The following is a 17657-nucleotide window of genomic DNA, read 5'->3' as shown; positions in this document are numbered from 1 at the left end:
AGGGCTTTGAGTTCATATTTTAGATCATCAGCTGCACAGTTGTCTGATAGCAGCCCTCTAGTGGCAAAAACGTAGCACTACAACTTTATGCCGCGACATGCTCTGTGTGTTTTGCATATGTCATCATTTATTGTAGAATCAAGCCAGTGGTGCATTTACTTTTCTTTCATGCCCTGATATTTGTCAGTGTCACTGTTCCTCCATCAGTGTTTTGAGTTGCAGAACAAAGCTGTCCAGACTCATTTCACTTCAGACAGATGGAAGCAGCATGATTCATTATGTCATAAATAGTGATTTATCTCCACTGTATTTTTTTCATTCTATTTTGTTAGCTTCTATATATGTAATTTCATCTTGGCTAACGTCATTGCTGGCATGTGATTTTTGCTTGTGCGTGACTATCTGCAGGTACCAAACACAAAACTATCCTGGAGGCACGGAGCGGGCTGGGCCCCATCAAGGCGTATCCTCGCCTGGGCCCCAAGCCCAGTGGAGAGCAGGGAGGGGGGCCAGTGGACCCCAACACTCAGGAACGAACCTTCCACTGTGAGATCTGCAATGTGCGGGTCAACTCTGAACTGCAACTCAAACAGGTGAGAGTAAGAAATGATGCAGAATTGTTATCCCAAACTGTTATGAATACAACATAACTGGCTCTTTGGAAATAGGTTTTAAATACAGGCATTTTGTGAGAGCAATTGTAATTGCCATACTTATTTAATTATGGAGAAAATTCTCTTTTTATTACAGCAAATTGTAAAATCCAGAGTCTCAAGATACAGTCAGTCAAAACTGTACATAACTCCATTGTGAGGTCTAAAGTGGCAATCATTTTCACTTAGGGAAAGTGGGAATAACTTGTGTTCATGTGTTTTTTCCTTTCAGCACATATCAAGTCGAAGGCATCGGGATGGCATGGCAGGCAAGCCTAACCCCCTCCTCAGCCGACACAAGAAGCACAGGGGAGCTGATCTGACGGTAACTTTTCAAATTTCACTGTTCTTGTGACATAGTCAGCATACCTTAAATCCACAAATCTGATAGACAGTGAGGCCTGCAAGACCTCGGAGTGGTTAGATCATGTTGATTAGATCCCTACAAAGGCCTGCCAGTTGTTCTGGTTTTGGCTGGGTCCTCCTCCTGAAAATATGAACTCAACTGAACGGAAACCTCTGGATTACATCAGATAAAAAGAGTCTTAAGAGGGAGGTCTATATCTGTTTCTTCTCCATGTGTTGACCTTCTGGGACTAATGATTTAATCCCTGTCTCCCTTGTCCCGTGTCTCTTTTTGCACCCTTCTGTTTTTAGTCTTCTTTGACCTTCTCCAAGGATCTCACCAAAGCTCTGAGTGCAGGCCTCTTGCCCAGCCCCCTGGCTGTTGCTGCAGCAATGGCCGCTGCGGCTTCCTCGAACCCGCTGGCTCTCCGTGCAGCAGCTCCTTCGCACCACCCACACCATCACCTATTGCAAGGCCCGCCTCTCAGCCACGCCATCCTGAGACCCGCCCCCGGGCCCATTCGCACCACCCACGGGCCAATCCTCTTCTCCCCTTACTGACACATCACTGACTTCGGCCAGTCAGGAACAGCCACTCCAAAAGCACACTGTGAAGATACAAACATAATCAACAAACAGCAATTGACAGGGGGAAAAAAATTCAACCATTTAAATACTGAACTGAGAGAAAAGCGAGGGAAAGGTGCAGCAGAAAGGAGTAGAAGTATATGTCTCTCTTTCTTCCCTTTACCTGAAACTTTCCCTCCATTTCAAAGACTTCTGATTGATCCGCACATGGAATGAGCAGAGGAGAGATTTTCATAATGCATTGAACTTCCATGCACATCTCTCACCTCCCCTGGCCCCTCTCCCTTGCACTGTGGCCCTGTCATGGCCGCCTCGATAGCTACAGAAGAAACACAGGCAGACCTTTCTAGAAACATTAAACCACATGTAGTGTTACATAATTATTCTGGGCCAGGTTGGTTTTCTCCCCTCGTCATGGCTCAGCGTGTTCTTCTCATCCTATGCACCTCAAAAATCAAGACAATAATGTTATGTCAGTAGGGTAGCTGCTTCCATTGGTCTTTGCTGTATGCGCCACATGTAGCTGTGGCGGCCTCCGAGGTAACGTACATGTCCCCTTCTACGCCGGAGGCAAGCAATTCTTCAGTTTGTGACACTAGCTCCTCGCTAGAAACAACATGACTTCGGCTGACAGGCAGGTGGTAGCCGCATTTGAACATGTCTGATGGTTCGGGGGGGGTGGGGTGGGGGGTGGGGGGGGGTTAAGAGAGCAGGAAAGTGACTGCAGGGGATTACACTCCCCTGTCATTTCCCGAGAGGATGAGGTGAGAGGAGGGATGGCACGGGTCAGTGGATGGATTGACCCCAGGCAGCATGCAGACACACACAGGGCCAAACAAATCTATGTTTTAAAATAGACTGTACCAACAAAAATCACTACAGGGCAAATCTGCCAACCTCCATAACAGTCAGAGAAGGGCCTCACTAAAGGGGAGAGACAGCAGAAGTCACACATTGGTACATACTGTACTGCTGTATTTAATACATGATCCCTACCTTAGCTTAGATTGCATTTGATGGCAAGAATGTTCTTTTACTTATTGTGTATTGAGACACAATATATTGGAGAGAGCATTGTTGATATATATTTGGTGACTGTGACTTCTGTTCACAGTAAGCTTTCAAAAAGAAGGTTATCGACATCCTCACATCTCTCGGGTCTCACGTTCACAGGCTGATTTACTGTGTAGATGGGGAGGTATGACTTAGGCTCGACCCCGTGTACTGATGTATTTATGTTGTTTCTGCATGCAGCCTAGCTATAAGATTCTTCAGGGTCAGGCTTGTGCATCATTGAGTTTAACTCTTCCATTCCTGCCCTATCCTCCTCCCCCTCATCTCCTCCATCTCTAAAGGTTCATATGAGTCTATAGTAGAGGGCACGTTGACTCTGGCAACCATAATGCTCAAAGGGAACAAATTATAGAGAGGAAGATGAAAGCCAAATACATTCTTGGACAAATGATCTTGAGCTGGAGTGACAACTGAGCACGGAGCCCAGCAAGGCTGCCCCAGAGTGGAAGCCGAGACATCCAGCTCAAGGCATCTATCAATACTTCCTGTCTTACAACTGAAAGCCATGAAATGCACCATGATTTGTTTTCTTTTACAAAGACTGGTGAGCACTTTGTTTTGTTTGGTTTGGACTGTTGATTTGCATTTATATCACACATAAAAAAGAGCAAAATAGAAAACACAATAAAAATATTTTTGTAGGTAGGATACGTTAACTGCATCCCCAGAGGGAAAAGAAGAAAGGGGAGGAATTATTGGACGGAGCATTATATAACCTTTGACTCAGACAGACCGACATACAGACAGACCAACTGACTCAGCGGGGAGCCACAAAAGCTAGCTAAGCAGCAGCAGGCCTATCTTGCTCCACAGCTTGAAACTATCACCCTTTTCTGAACGAGATGTACACTGTGCCCTTTCATTGAGAAGCAATGAGCTCTAATGTCTTACTTTGTCTGAATATTGCAATGCAATGAGCAATTTTTATCAGAGTGAATTGTTGTCATTGTGACATGTAGTGACATGTTGTCTGGAGTCATGTGTAAACTGGGAGCACGCCAGCTGACAGACTTTTCTGTTCTTCCATGTGGAGTACAAGCCCTCGAAGGGATTGAAAGAGGGACAGAGAGAGACAGGTGTAGTTGGGTTTAGGGACCGACCCTTCATATTAAAGGGCCTTTTTACTACGGTAATCTCTGCTTGGGGAACAGGGTACAACGCCAGGTATCAAGGGATTAAAGCTAGATTTGTTCAACAGGCTTATTTTTTTGTTGGACTTACTGAGTTGCATTCGGGGGTTTTTGTTGGTGTGTGTGAAAAATGTGTTTAAGTGAAAATCCTGAGGAACATTATCAATGCCAGTACCTAAAGAAGAAGCTGGCTTGGTGTCAGCTTCCACCGCTGTGCTCTTTTTTTTGCTGAACGAAATTTTCTTTGCAGAGTTCATTTTGTGAGTGAGATACTATTCCAGGATCCATGCCCTCTTTCCTGTTGGTGTGTGTACCATGTGTATTCTAGTATGTGTTGGGACTTGATCTCTCCCCACAACCCACCAATCAGATACAGAGGCAACCTGGAGATATAAAGTGGCCTAACAAAATAATGGAGACTAAAACCCTGCACATGTTTGGTTTGGGAAGATTGATCAATCATCCTGGATTGTTTTAGAGACTTGATCAATGACCCAACCTAATCAAAGTACTGCAGTCTTGTCCTGGTTAGATCAGTCAAGTAACAGCTCCACAGATATGCTCAAACTGTGGTAATCTCCACCGATTCATCCTCATTATTCACATATGGGAAATAAATGTTAGATACCTATTTTCTGGGCAGGTATTTCATGTTAGCTGTGTTTAGGCTACTAGCCTTAGCCTTATTCTGCCCTCAGCCTCTCACAGAACAGAGCGAGAGAGATGGAGAGGCTATGGTGTAATTTTGTCTTGCCAATAAAGTTATTTTTGAATTTCATTGTCAGAGGGGACAAAGAGTTTGTATGGCGAATTGTAGCAATACCTGACTCATTCTGGCTACTCTTGTTTATTGCAATAAGAAAATTAAACAATAAATGTGTATGTGAGTAAAACATTATAAATGTAATTTAAAAGAAAAAGAAACTTTATGGTAAATACTATTGGTATCAAGAGAAACCATGGTGGGAAAAAAGTCAATGTCAATAAATCAATAAATGAAACAAATGACTTCGGAGTTTTTATGAATCAATAATTGTCTATCAAATGTCATAACTCATAAAGAAACATACTAGAAATATCTCATACGGTATCTCTAGTACATGTACAGACATCATCTCTCAGTGCATCACAGTACTAGTACATGTGTATGCCACTGACAAATTATGCTTCCAGAGAAAATTCTCCCCAAAACGAAAAAATATTGTCAGTTCACTATCAGCAAAAACTAAATAAGAAATCAGAAATCATGTTTTTAGATGAGAATTCATGCAGTGGATCCACTGACGTTGATGTAACATCACAGCAGTGTGAATTGGCATTAAAATGGCATTATGCTCATGTATTCTCACCAACAAAGTTCTTTTAGCTTCTTTCCTTTGGGTCTGGACCTATCCAAGCAGTCACAAGATAAATCTAAGTTGTCATAAGGTGATTAATGGGGAAAATATTGTTCTGATACTCAAATGTTTATTATTTTTTTCTTGTGAAATACTCAAAATGTTTCCTCTTCTGAAATTTATTTATAAAGCTCTCAACTAGTACAAACAACCTGGGGAAGGACTGCAAGCAGACTCTGCTTAATTTGTAGTGGGGTCTCTGCCTTAAAGTATAACTTAAAGGTAAAAACGAATGTTCTCCCCACACTCTTTGATGCTTCAAAATGGAAATACTAATGTATTTAGTACAATTTATATACATTTCCCAATAATTCAGCCTAACATATGTACTTTGTTAGGTACACCTATACACATAATGCAACTCAGTACAACTATTGTACCAAAACATCCATCCATCCATCCATCCATCCATGGTCAACCGCTTATCGTGTGTACAGGATAGGCTGGAGCCTATCCCAGCTGACATTGGGCGAAAGGCAGGGTACACCCTGGACAGGTCACCAGTCCATCGCAGTGTACCAAAACATCCATCCATCCATCCATAGTCAACCGCTTATCCTGCGTACAGTGTTGCGGGGGGCTGGAGTCAATCCCAGTTGGCATCGGGCAAAAGGCGGGGTACACCCTGAACAGGTCGCCAGTCCATCGCAGTGTACCAAAACATGTATCTTTATAATTATATCATCTTCAGTTTGTGGTGACATAGTCCTAAATGTGTAAATTCAATTATATGTTTATTACTGAGGTTGTCGTTGAAGGTGGTGTTGTACTGGACTACATTATATTGACAATGGTTTAAATTTTTTTATCCTGTCTATTTACATACATAAGGATGGCTTTACTAGAAACACCTCATCCAGTGAAAAAAAGACATCACTATGACATTAATGCTTCATTTTACACCTCTATGACATTTCATCATAGGCAATATAGAAGTAGACTTTATGGCACAACAGTTGTTCCTAATAGGTGTACCTAATAAAGTGGATACTGAGTGTTTTTGGTATCTAGGATTTGTCCCATTTGTGTAGTTGATCATGCAACATGCTTTTGTAATGGGTGCAGCAGAAACATGAGCATGTACACTGTTACTTCTTAATGAGACTTTCTCATCTCTGAATCTCCTTTGTGGGCAGCAGATGCAGCAAGCAGGAGGAGTAGCTGACTGGTGCTGCATTGTACTGTCTGATGAAGAGCGGCATTGTACTGACTGGAGAGCACTACTGATTTCCCGTAATACACAGTCCTCATGTTGTTCCCCAGGGAAATTTTCAAGCATTCCTAAATGCTTGCCACATCGATAGCTTGCCAGCAGTTCTCTGCATCTTGTAACAATACACAACTCAGCCACTAGATGGTCCTACTGTCATGACTGGGAAGCAGGTCCACTTGAAATAATGCCAGAAAACAGTAAAGACCTGTTCATTCTGCTTAGCATACGCAGTCAAAATAATTCACACATCACGCGTTTGTAACATTGCAGTGCTTTGGATGTGATAATGAAGACTGATGTTCAAGGAAATTCCATACTTATGTACACATATGAACATTATGCATAAGCACACATTGTTCTGAATATATACAGCACATTAAATTGAGCTGCCCTTTCAGCAACACTATGCAGATTGGACAGATGATGATATGATATACTTTCTTCTTTGTTAAAATCATCAATGACATTGTAAAACTAAATTACCCATAGGATTCTACGGTACCTTAAAGAAGAAGAAAAAAATTAAATTTCACTACTCAAAGGTGGATCTTCATATGTTTCAATCTGAAGTGCTGCAGGTATTTAGAAGGTTTAACTCTGCTGAGATATGTATTCAGAGGCAAGTCTTGCATAATTGAATACTTGCGTGGACATTTGGGAACCTAATCATGTGTTAAACAGCAGTTTTATTTTTTGTGATGAAAGAACTGCATATTTGATTTCATCTTTGTCAGAACATTTGTCGATGCAATACATATCACACTATCTTTTGGGTAATTTTGTTAATCATCCTTGTGTACAAAAATGATGGATCGCACTGTTGAATGGCCATGGCATATTATTTAGCCAAATATATATACCGTTAATTACTTTCCTTTCATTAGAACAAGATGGAAATAAGACAGAAAGAGCCCTCACATGGTTTGTTCCTCTTTTCAGTACAACTGTTTTTTTTCATTTCTATAAATTAAGATACCTGAAAGAATGATGGCATGGACTTAGTTTTGCACTAGACAGCTATAAGAGGCAGACCCAGCAGCTCTTTTCTTGAGAGCTCAGTGCACTGAGATGCGTCAATAACACAGTGAAATGGTCAGACAGGGATTTTCAAATGGAATCTGAAGAGGTAGAGATACGTACCCACACTTTTCTCTAAATGGAAGTTGGCACCTGAGAGGAGAGGAGAGGAGAGGGCATGTTCTTTGGTCTCCCTTTATTTCTTCACCACTAGCTGCTTCTCTATTTACAGAGTTTTGCATCACACATCTTATACGGAAAGGAAGATATGAGACTGATCTTTGGTCTGGATGCAACGGCAAGAATATCTTTTTCTGCGTGGTAAAATGCGATACGCTTTCAAAAGTTGCTATCTGGATCCAGACAAATTAATTTTGTCATTTTGCAGCCACAAAAAACAAAAAACAGAGCTAAAATCATCCTAATCAATTTTGTGCATGACAAAAATGTATAACTGCACCCTGCACCCACACATTTCCAATCTAATTTAGATAACACCGTCTTCAGGATGACATGAGCTCAGACAATAAGTGATCTACGACCTGTGCATTAGGATTACAAGCATATTGAAAAGCAGGAGATAAAAATCTCTTCATGTTTACCACACATTTTCACATTGTTAACTCACTACATGTTAAAGAATACTGAATTTTAATCCTCTAACTGAACCCTTGTACAGAATATTGTATTGTAGGTGTTTAACTTAATGGAAGAGATTGACACTGGCAATATAAAACCTTGTATCCAAGAGGAATGAATCATGTACTGGATGTTAGTCTTTAATCTAAATGCAGACAATAACAGAAGGGACAAGGTTCAAAATGGAAAATATATTATCAGAAAAAGTTTTAAAAGCATTTTACAGATTAGGGCGGGGAAACATTATGAAAGCCATTCATTTTTTTTACGAGATATCTTCTGAGCAAACAAATATCACAGCGTTAAAGTGTGTACACACTGTGCTGCATTTCCACTACAGAGTGAACAAGCTCAAGCATGCGATCACAAAGCAAATTGTCAAAAATCACAGATGATACCATATCAAATGCAGAATGAGATAAAACAGGATATCATCAGCATAAAAACAGATCTTTCTCAGTGTCACAGCTAAGGTTAATCCAGGCGCGTGCTCTCCTGTCTGTCTCCACAAACAAGAGCTGGCAGGTTCAGGTGCATCAGTGAGGAGATAATTAGTCCAGTCTCCACAGACAGTCTGGGAGGAGAGATAGAAGACACAGCGGCGCTTACGAGTCTACAATCTAATTTCCTTAACTAGTCACAAAATTGTGTTGAGACCTAGTAACACTTTAAGTCCAGCTTGATGGGTTTTTTTTTATTTATGTTGGATGTCATTGTCATTGTTTGTACAGCTAATATAATCTCCAAAATTAAACAACAATGTATGCTCATCATCTCAGACCAAAAGTTTCTTATTAGTATCTCAGATTTGACTTTGCCTGTTTCATTCGGTCCAGCTGAATTATGCCTGTTGAATTTACTCGTTTCCTGCATGCCCTTTGTCTTTCTATATACTTACTATTTGGACTGAAGGAAAAATCCTGCTGTGACAAACATATGTCAATACTCCCTTGACTGTAGCATCTCTGCAGAAACCTTAAGATACAGCAAAGGCATCTGAGGAAGTCAAGTGATTGAGGGTTCAGTCCTCTGACTAATATCTTGTCCTTTTCAGGGTCACAGATAATCACATTCCTTCAGGTAATTTCTGAATACCATGTCATACAACATTCATTTAGAAGTAAACCTTGAGCCTACTACGCTCGTCATTAAAGGCTCTAAAGTGACAGTTGCCTAATATGTTGCTCTCTCTAGACATCTCAGTAATGTATCAGCAGTTTGAGGGCTGATCTAAGAGCAGCTGCGTGGCTTAGTTGTGTTGGCATGGCAGCAGCCCGAGACAAAAGCCACAAATGTGAGAGAATTGTCTGCTGTCCTTCATGCTGGAGTAGGCGGTCAAGGCAAATTGTCCATCTGCACTGACGCAGCACAGGCCGTGGCAGAAGTGAATCTAATAATTAACTGTTTTCAAGCATTTGAATGAAGACCCTTCAATGAAATGTGGGGCGGATGAACATTGACATGGTGTGCTTACACAGATTTTCGTCCCTGAGCAAGAATATGACTTTAGAAACGGATTGAATAGAAGAGAATATATCTTTATTGTCCACCAGGGGTGAAAATTTGTCTTTGGCTCACCAAAGACAAGAAACCACAACATAAGAAGCAGAAGCTCTATAGACCTGGAGGAGTAAATAGTATACATTTGTGCAGTAGGCTATTAGTACAATATTATGACATTAAATAAAATGTTTAATATTAGGATAATACTAATATATTTATAGGTTAAACTTTATTTGGCTTATGTCTGCCTACAAATTGTTTATAGTAGGCCTATTTGTAACATTTCAACAGCTTATTGATATTCAACCATTTAACTCATTCACAAATAAAACCATTTTCTGTTTTGTTACGATTTCATTAGGGCCAATATTAGTGTATTCATTATAATTTCAAATACTAGGTGGCTCATCCACAAATGTGTCCCTGAACAAAAAGCTTAACCCCTAGTTGCTCCAGAGGCGTGCAACCTCTGAGATAAATAGCAATTGTAAGTTGCTTTGGATAAAAGCATCAGCTAAATGAATAAATGCAATACAAATGTAATATAGCTTACCATTAGTATAATATTAATTCCAGCTACAGCAGTTTCATTATGATAGCCTACGTTGTTCTCATTCATTCCTTGTGCAAGGAAAATGCTCTACATGGTGGTCAGTCTCTAATTTGTTATTGCTAAGTGCTATCTTATCAATAATCATAACCATTCATGCAGAAGGAGAACATTTCAAAAGTTTTTAATACCCCGCCCCATCCAGTCTGGGATTAGTCAGTTTACCAAATGTGACATTGACAAACGAGTTTATGCACACATTGGATAAAAAAAGCTTCTCCCTTCTCCCTCTCAGCTGGTGGAGAAGGCAGACAAAAATACTGAGACCTTGTGAGCAGTGCCAGTACGTAACAAAAAGTTTCAGTAAAATAAAAGAGTTAAATTTAATAGTGCCAGTACTGGTCAAAGCAATGCAAAAAATGAAACAAGAATTGCAACTGTAGAGTAAAAGCCAAATCCCAGAACTTTTGGGTAATTTAGAAATCCCGGTTGGATCATTTTTTAGCTCCAAAAAAGAGGACATGTCCGGGAAAAAGTGGACGTATGGTCACCCTAAGTAACCTGACTGGACTTAGGTAAATACCAGTACACAGTAACTGTAGTAATTTACCCTGCAGTGATTTGTTGTGGCTTAACTTTGCGGTATTATTGCCATTTCTGTTTTGTTTTTGTGCCATATTGCATAGGAAGCTAACTGCAGTTTTATGGTCTGAGCAAGTTAGCTGCTGGGTGCTAGTCAAAGTTTCAGTTTGCAGAGCAAAATCATTCCTATAGTTTGACCTTGTCTTTTTCGAACATAACGATAACTAAGCTAATCTTATCTAACTTGAGCCAACTAAAGCACAACATCACAATATATTTCACATGCTTTGCACTAATGTTACGCCAACTCTGGCGTAAAATTTTTAATATCCAAAAAGCAGAGGTCTCTCCATGACTCAAACGCCTTTACAATATTGACTGTGTTTTCACCCGACACCAATCTCGTTCGTTTGGCCTGATGTGCTTCAGCACTAGTGGCGTGAATCTTCACTGGTCTTACAATTCGATTTGATTAACCCTGTCAACGATTTGATTTGATATCACGATGTGTAACTAAATCAATATTATTATATATTACTGCAGATGGTTATCATCAACAAATTCAAGTAGTCAGATATATCTGAACTCCTTTTTTTATTTTATCTGCTCTAAAAAAGGACACTACCTGAATGTAGCGAAGTCTGAACACAGCAGACAACAGTATTTACAACAGTAAATACAAAAATGGAAAATAATAGTGCAGTGTACCTCTTATAAACCAAAATAAATAGTAGAATACTACCTATATTATTAGTTATCAGTTATAAGTTATCATCTATTAGGATAATTGTTATGCCTTACAAAGCTTTTACTCGTTGTAGCTACTATTAATGTTGTTATGAATGGTTATAGTTTGTTTTAATTTCATACATTTTCCAAGAAAAAGTATGAAATTACCTCCAAGGATATATCCTCCTCAGTCACTCCTCTGTCCATCTCCAATCTCTCCTCCTCTGTGAGAAAAGGCAGTCCCTTAAAACTAGGATCCAGGGCAGAGGCTATATGAAGGATCTTTTTCTCTGTCTCTCTGTACTGTTCTGAATTTAATGGCATTCTTGATCTCATGGATCATGGGTGAGTCTCCCATGGTGTCTGTCATGTTCTGGAGAAGTTGTGCGTTTAGAGACACTGTTGGATTGCACTCTTCTGACAGTGTGGTTGCATCCTTCACTAGCTTTAAAGAACTCACAGTATCCTCTGCATTTGACAACTGTCTGTTTTGTGACCCATCTTTTTCGTTGATAGTGCAGAGATCTGACTTCTGGAGACAGCAATGTGGCACAGATTGCAGGTTGTTGTTCTAAGAACCTCTCGACCATGTCATATGCGCTGTTCAACCTTGTTGTCACATCAGTTATCAGCTTCTGATTTTTCAGGCCAAGACAATTCTGTTTCTCTTTCAGACAGTGGCTTGCTGTAGTGCTGGTAAAAATGTTATTATTCGTCACACTCTTCCCAGAAGCCTGGGCACTTTCAGCGTCCCTCGGGAAGCATTTCACATGAGGGAATTTTCAAACTTAAGCTGCAACGATCATGTTCAAAAAGTTGTCAGTCACAAACACTACATCTTTATCTGACAGCAGCCATTGTTCCACAACATGAAATAGCTCTGCCAGATGAGCCCCTGTGTGAGACTCATAAACGGCCGTCGTTTGCAGCACATGCGACAAGATCTGCCAGTCCTCACTAACCTCACTGGTTTGGCTCATTGAAGCAGTTACCTGAGTTTTGGCATCGTGTTATAGTACAGGTATCACCTTTTCTGGAAAGTGACAGCATGACGAGAGCTCTAGTGTCTTCAACAGTTAGTGAAACCTGGTCTTGTCCACAACAGAGTAAGGCCATAGGTCCTTAGCTATGTAGCTGCCGCAGCTTGGGTTATTCTCTTGCCTTTTTCAGAGTTGGGCGGCAAAGTTGACAGTGTTAAGTCAATTCTTGGCTGAGCTGGGTCTGCTTTTTCTTTGGCAGGTATTAGCATCTCAGGGTTAAAACGGCTAATGTGGTTTCTCAAGTTAGTAGTATTCCCTACGTATTTATTTTTTGTGACAGGCTTTACACACAACATATGTCTTGTCCAAAATGTGCCTTGATGTTTCCTGTGACTGGGAAATCAACAAGCAACATTAGTAGGCTATATAAATTATGGTCGATCAAGGCAGAATTGTCCATGTCTGCATTGAGATGCATTATAGAAATTATTAATTTCAACACCCCTATTCAGCACATTAAATTGTTTGCTTTTTTATCTTTACGTGGGGTTTGTGTTGGAGTCTGTGTTGAGCTGGAAGCCAGTCATTTTTTGGTGTGCTGCGCTGTTGTTGCTGTGTATAGAGTTCAGAGTCAGTAGGGAAGAGGTTCCAGAAAATCTGACCAATTTCTTCACAAATGCAGAAGAATATTGGCTGTTCCAAGCTACTGAGAAAGTAGCCGTGTGGTTCATTTTTATGTAAGGTTACAACCAGTTCTCAAATGGGCAATAAAAAAGTGATTAATTGATAAGTGATTTCACTAAAAAACTACACAGCCCCTTTAAAACAAAAGTTAAGTTAAATAGGTCATAAATTTGGCTTTTCCCTCTCCTTTTGTTGTGTGATATATCTTTTTTGTGCATATAATAGGTTAAAGTGAAAAAGCCAAGTCTACCCCAAAAACACTGCTCCTGAGCTGCCTGAAACAGCTTAATTGTAGTCCAGCCTTTACTTCTGTAACCAATCTGTGTCACTATGTATCACATGTCGTAATGCTCGCCTACTGGCAGACCTAAAGTCAGCAAATTTAAAGCATTCAGATGAAGCAAACAAAGACCCTGGGTTTGACTGGAACACTATACAGTATATACACAGATACTAAAGACAAATTGTCAGTAGTGTGGGGGCATGCAGACTAGATAATTCAGAGTGGCGGGTTTGAAACGATTTCAAGGCAGACAGACTCTAGGGAAACTTGAGAAAACAGCACAGGAGTAGATGACACAACATCTTCTAGTTGTTGTTACTTTTAATTTTGAAGCGTAATTAATTCTTATCTACAATTAACAAAAAACAACATATCACTTTTAAACACCAACCCTCCGGCATTCAAGCTGATCTACTACTGTCCATACTGTACAGCTGCTTGCTGATGTGATAACCCAAAAGGCATGGCGAGTCACAGATGTCCACCAAAGAATGTTCTATTTAAATCCTGCACAATGCGTGCAATGTATACCCTGGAGCATTTCAGGAAATAGTGATGAAAATGTTGGTGGGGTGAGTGGAAGATGGGGGAAACAGTGTCACTGAAGCTTGATGGTCAGACACTGAATGTAATGTGAAAGGGTAGGGTGCCACCTTTAATTAGATGATGGGTTACTGGCAGAAGGAAACAAATAATGTTGTCATTCAACAGTATCCTGTTGTGACAGCCACTCGCTAATTATCTTTCTGTCCTCTGACGCCTGTGTTTCCTTTTCCTTAGGTCCAAAGCAATATTTCACTTTCACACTCTGTTGAAATGAAATACCCTACTAAATTTTATAATTGAGGTGATGATTAAGTCTTGATGAAGTCTCTTTTACATAAAAGGACAGGAAGGTTAACAGCGCCGAAATATGGAAGAGGAAACAAAATGTGATATAAGAGAATAATTTTGTATCGCAATATCCAAACCTCTCTCTCAAGGAAGATTTCCTCAAGTCAATTTCTTTATTTTGATCATAGTTTCAGACATACTACACCCAGCTAAAACAAATTCTACCTAACCAGTATTTTGCTTTTAAGTATTTTACATAGATTTTAATGGAATCATGCCATATTAACAAACAAAAATTATTCACAAATTCACAGTTTTATCTTTGTGAATGTCATTGTTATAGATTTCCCACTTACCTCTTTTCCATTCTGTTCAACTAACACACCCATGCAGATGTTTTCAGTTATTCTTTCTGATAGGACCTCTGAAGCTGAAGTTAGGCAGAGTTATACTGGAAATTGACCTTTTTCACAGCAATTCAGTCTTTTTAAAGAAGACAAATGACACTTGATGAAACTGAGCTATCATTATTAATTATGCATTTTCCATTAAGCGCACTAGTTGGCCAGCATGCATAACACCAGGGCCCTGAAATAAATGTCATTCATTTAAACTGTGCTTTTCCTGCATTAACTTCACAAGACGTCAAAACGTCTGCCATTAACTGCAAGCCACAGTGACCCAAATCCGTTCATATGTGACTCAGATCAGTGCGAAGGGGCTAAGAATCTGATGTTTTCCAGTTTGGATTTGGGCCACTTTCATATGTAGTCCAAATCCGATACAGATCGGATCTTTTTAAATGCGACCTCAGTCTGGACAGTCGGATCGGGATTGATGCGACTTTGATGTCACTCTAGAGCAGTTGTTCCCCTGCCAGACGGAGCCGCGATGAACGAAAAAGCTCCACAAAGGCCATTATCATACATTTGATTCTCTTCCTCCTCCACCTTGCTATCATCTGCTAAAAAATTCCATTTCTTACACCTGAAATCCACTGGGTCACGAGCTCTCGAAGTCGGGAGAATTGCACTACCCCGACTTTGTGATCCAAGATGGCTGTCGGGTATCAACAGTTAGTGAAAGCTCTAGTTTATACTGTTTATTAGCACTTCTGTGTACTTCTGTTCTGTGAACCCATAGAAATGTTCATACACAAAGTGTTGTCCAACAGCTGTATGTGGTCGTGTTGTTACAGTGTTTATTATGAGTAAATACCGCACAATGCGTTTTTTTAATCAACCAGCGTATCAATAGCTAACCTGGCTAGTTGTAAACAACGGCTGGCTGAGTAAGGTTTTCAGACTTATTAACTGGAACGCCGTCAACTCGGGTGTGCCGTCATTCCCAGCTTTGACCTCTGAGGTAAATGGAACGCACCATAACCTCTGGCTCCTTGTTTACTTCTGTATGACAGCGTGCTGCGTGGGACGTCATTTTATTCTTCTGCGCATGCGGGTCACTTTCAGGCCGTGGACAGTTCACACTGGAGTCTGTTATGAGCCACATTTAAACAATAATGTGAACTGTCAAACAAAAAAATCGTATGTGGGGAAAAAAATCTGAATTGAGCATTAAGGCCTGCAGTCTGAACGTAGCCTTAATTGTTTGAAGTATGTACCGTGCTCAACCAAATGAACGACCAAATTAGAAGATCTCCACCAGGTGTGTCGGGGGGCATGTGGGAGGGGCACAGGATTGCAGGGCTGGCTGTGTTTCAGGTGTGCTTGCGTGAGAGTAGTGGAATGAAGGGGAGAAAGTTTTTTTGAATAGTGTCAGTCAACTTATAAAGATCTATGCAAAGTTTTTAATAAATTGTTTTTGTGTAGGATAATCTCGTGTGGAATAGTGTAATGGTATTGTAGCTGAGCGATCTGGATTCACCTTACTGTATAAACTTAAAAAGGAACCTTCTGAATTTAAACATTCTTATTTATTATGTTGTAATACAGCAAACAAAATAACCCCCCCTCCCCCTTTCTTAATTTAAAAATGCTCCAGCAGACTAGGTAAGCCTTGTTTATAGGGCCTAGTACTGGGCCTTTGCTATGTGGTAATGCATATAGCAAAATGGCAAATGCAGCTGAACAGGCAAAATTCTAAGCTTTGTGATAGGCTCAGTCACTAAAAGTTGTTTCAAAAATTGTAAATCAACACAAGCATGAGAGGTCCTTGAGCACACAGTCATAAATCTGCACAAAAAATATTAGGTTGATCCAGTAGTGTGCAAGATTATCTTTGTATAGTTACACACAGGCACACACACAACTAAATAATCCTGGAAAATAATAACAGTACAAAATCTTTGGAAAAACATTTTACTTTCTCTGTGTGGAATTTAAACAGCTGTTGTGTTCCAGAATGATTCATCCATTTCAAACAGAGTCCAGTTGCCTCTGACCCTCTATTTCTAGATGCTCTATTATGTATAATCAAATCACAGTCCATTCAATCAAGACATGACACTGTCAGATAAAAATCTCATTATACAGTCGTGCCAGATTTATAATGAATTATAATGCATGTAATTATCAGATAGGGATGTATAACGGATTTCTAATGTGCTCTCCATACTCACAATAGACTGTAAGTGTCCTCCTCCTAGTATCTTATCAGCTTTTATCATACTAGGCTGTCTATGACATCCTCTGGCTCAGACAGTCACAGTTTCTACAGTAAGTGAGGTGGAATAAAGGTGTAGTCCATCCATCTACCATGTCGATGACAACCCTCTTTTAAGACAAACCTCCATAATTTTACATGGATTGAGCTATTTGCCCTCATGTCTAGCGTGACAGACGTGGTGCCAGCTGTGTTTACCAGGACACCGTGTTATGAACATAATCACTTTACCAGCCCCTGCCTGCCTGTTATGGATGGCACTTGTCATTTACAGAGGAGAGCCCAGGGCCATCAGTCATCTGTATGTGTGAGTGTGTTTCAGTGTGTGGTTTGAGGGGGTGGGGTTGGTGGGGATTTATCTGACCATCCATGGTTACATGGAAGACAACACAGTAAAAGCTCCTCACATATAATCACTGAGCAGAAAAAATGCTGTACTTGGAACAAACACAATTCTCAGCTGTGACTGGCTGCAGCACAGTCAAACCTACTGCAAAATACTTCACAACTGTGATCTCATGAGCTTTTAATTTAAATATTAATGCACAGGCTGAAAATCACCACTGATCCTGTACACAATGACAATAACAAAGACTCGGCTAGATGTAATCCAAAAATTGCAAGAAATATGCTGAACTGATTCTAGTTATATTTACAAACAATGAGAGATGAGTTTTCACACACACTTTCCCTTAAATATAGGATTGTTTTTCTATTTTTATTTTAAAGCGTGGTCTTTCAATTTTAGACCATGACTTATTGATTTCACGTTCAGATTTTTTCATGCTTTACCTCAAAGCCCTGTCCTCGCACTCAAAACCCTGACCTTGCACT

At 40.1% G+C, this 17657-nt stretch overlaps 1 protein-coding gene across 2 annotated transcripts in view; it reads left to right on the top strand.

Annotated features, from left to right (window-relative positions):
- The window catches only part of znf385a (zinc finger protein 385A), a 53582-nt gene extending 48791 nt beyond the window's left edge, over positions 1-4791 (top strand). For both annotated transcript variants that reach the window (XM_038723545.1, XM_038723546.1), the window contains 3 exons: positions 409-593; positions 886-978; positions 1311-4791. In XM_038723545.1, coding sequence (XP_038579473.1) covers positions 409-593; positions 886-978; positions 1311-1559 — 527 coding nt within the window. In that variant the 3' untranslated portion in view covers positions 1560-4791. The remainder of the gene's footprint in view (positions 1-408; positions 594-885; positions 979-1310) is intronic.
- Positions 4792-17657: the final 12866 nt, after the last annotated feature.

Source organism: Micropterus salmoides, unplaced genomic scaffold (genome assembly GCF_014851395.1).
Source record: "Micropterus salmoides isolate LMB-PRFRI ecotype aquatic unplaced genomic scaffold, ASM1485139v1 Ms_hic_scaffold_16, whole genome shotgun sequence".
Classification (NCBI taxonomy): Eukaryota; Metazoa; Chordata; class Actinopteri; order Centrarchiformes; family Centrarchidae; genus Micropterus; species Micropterus salmoides.
The sequence above is the reverse complement of the archived record's forward strand: the minus strand, read 5'-3'. Positions and strand labels throughout refer to the sequence as shown.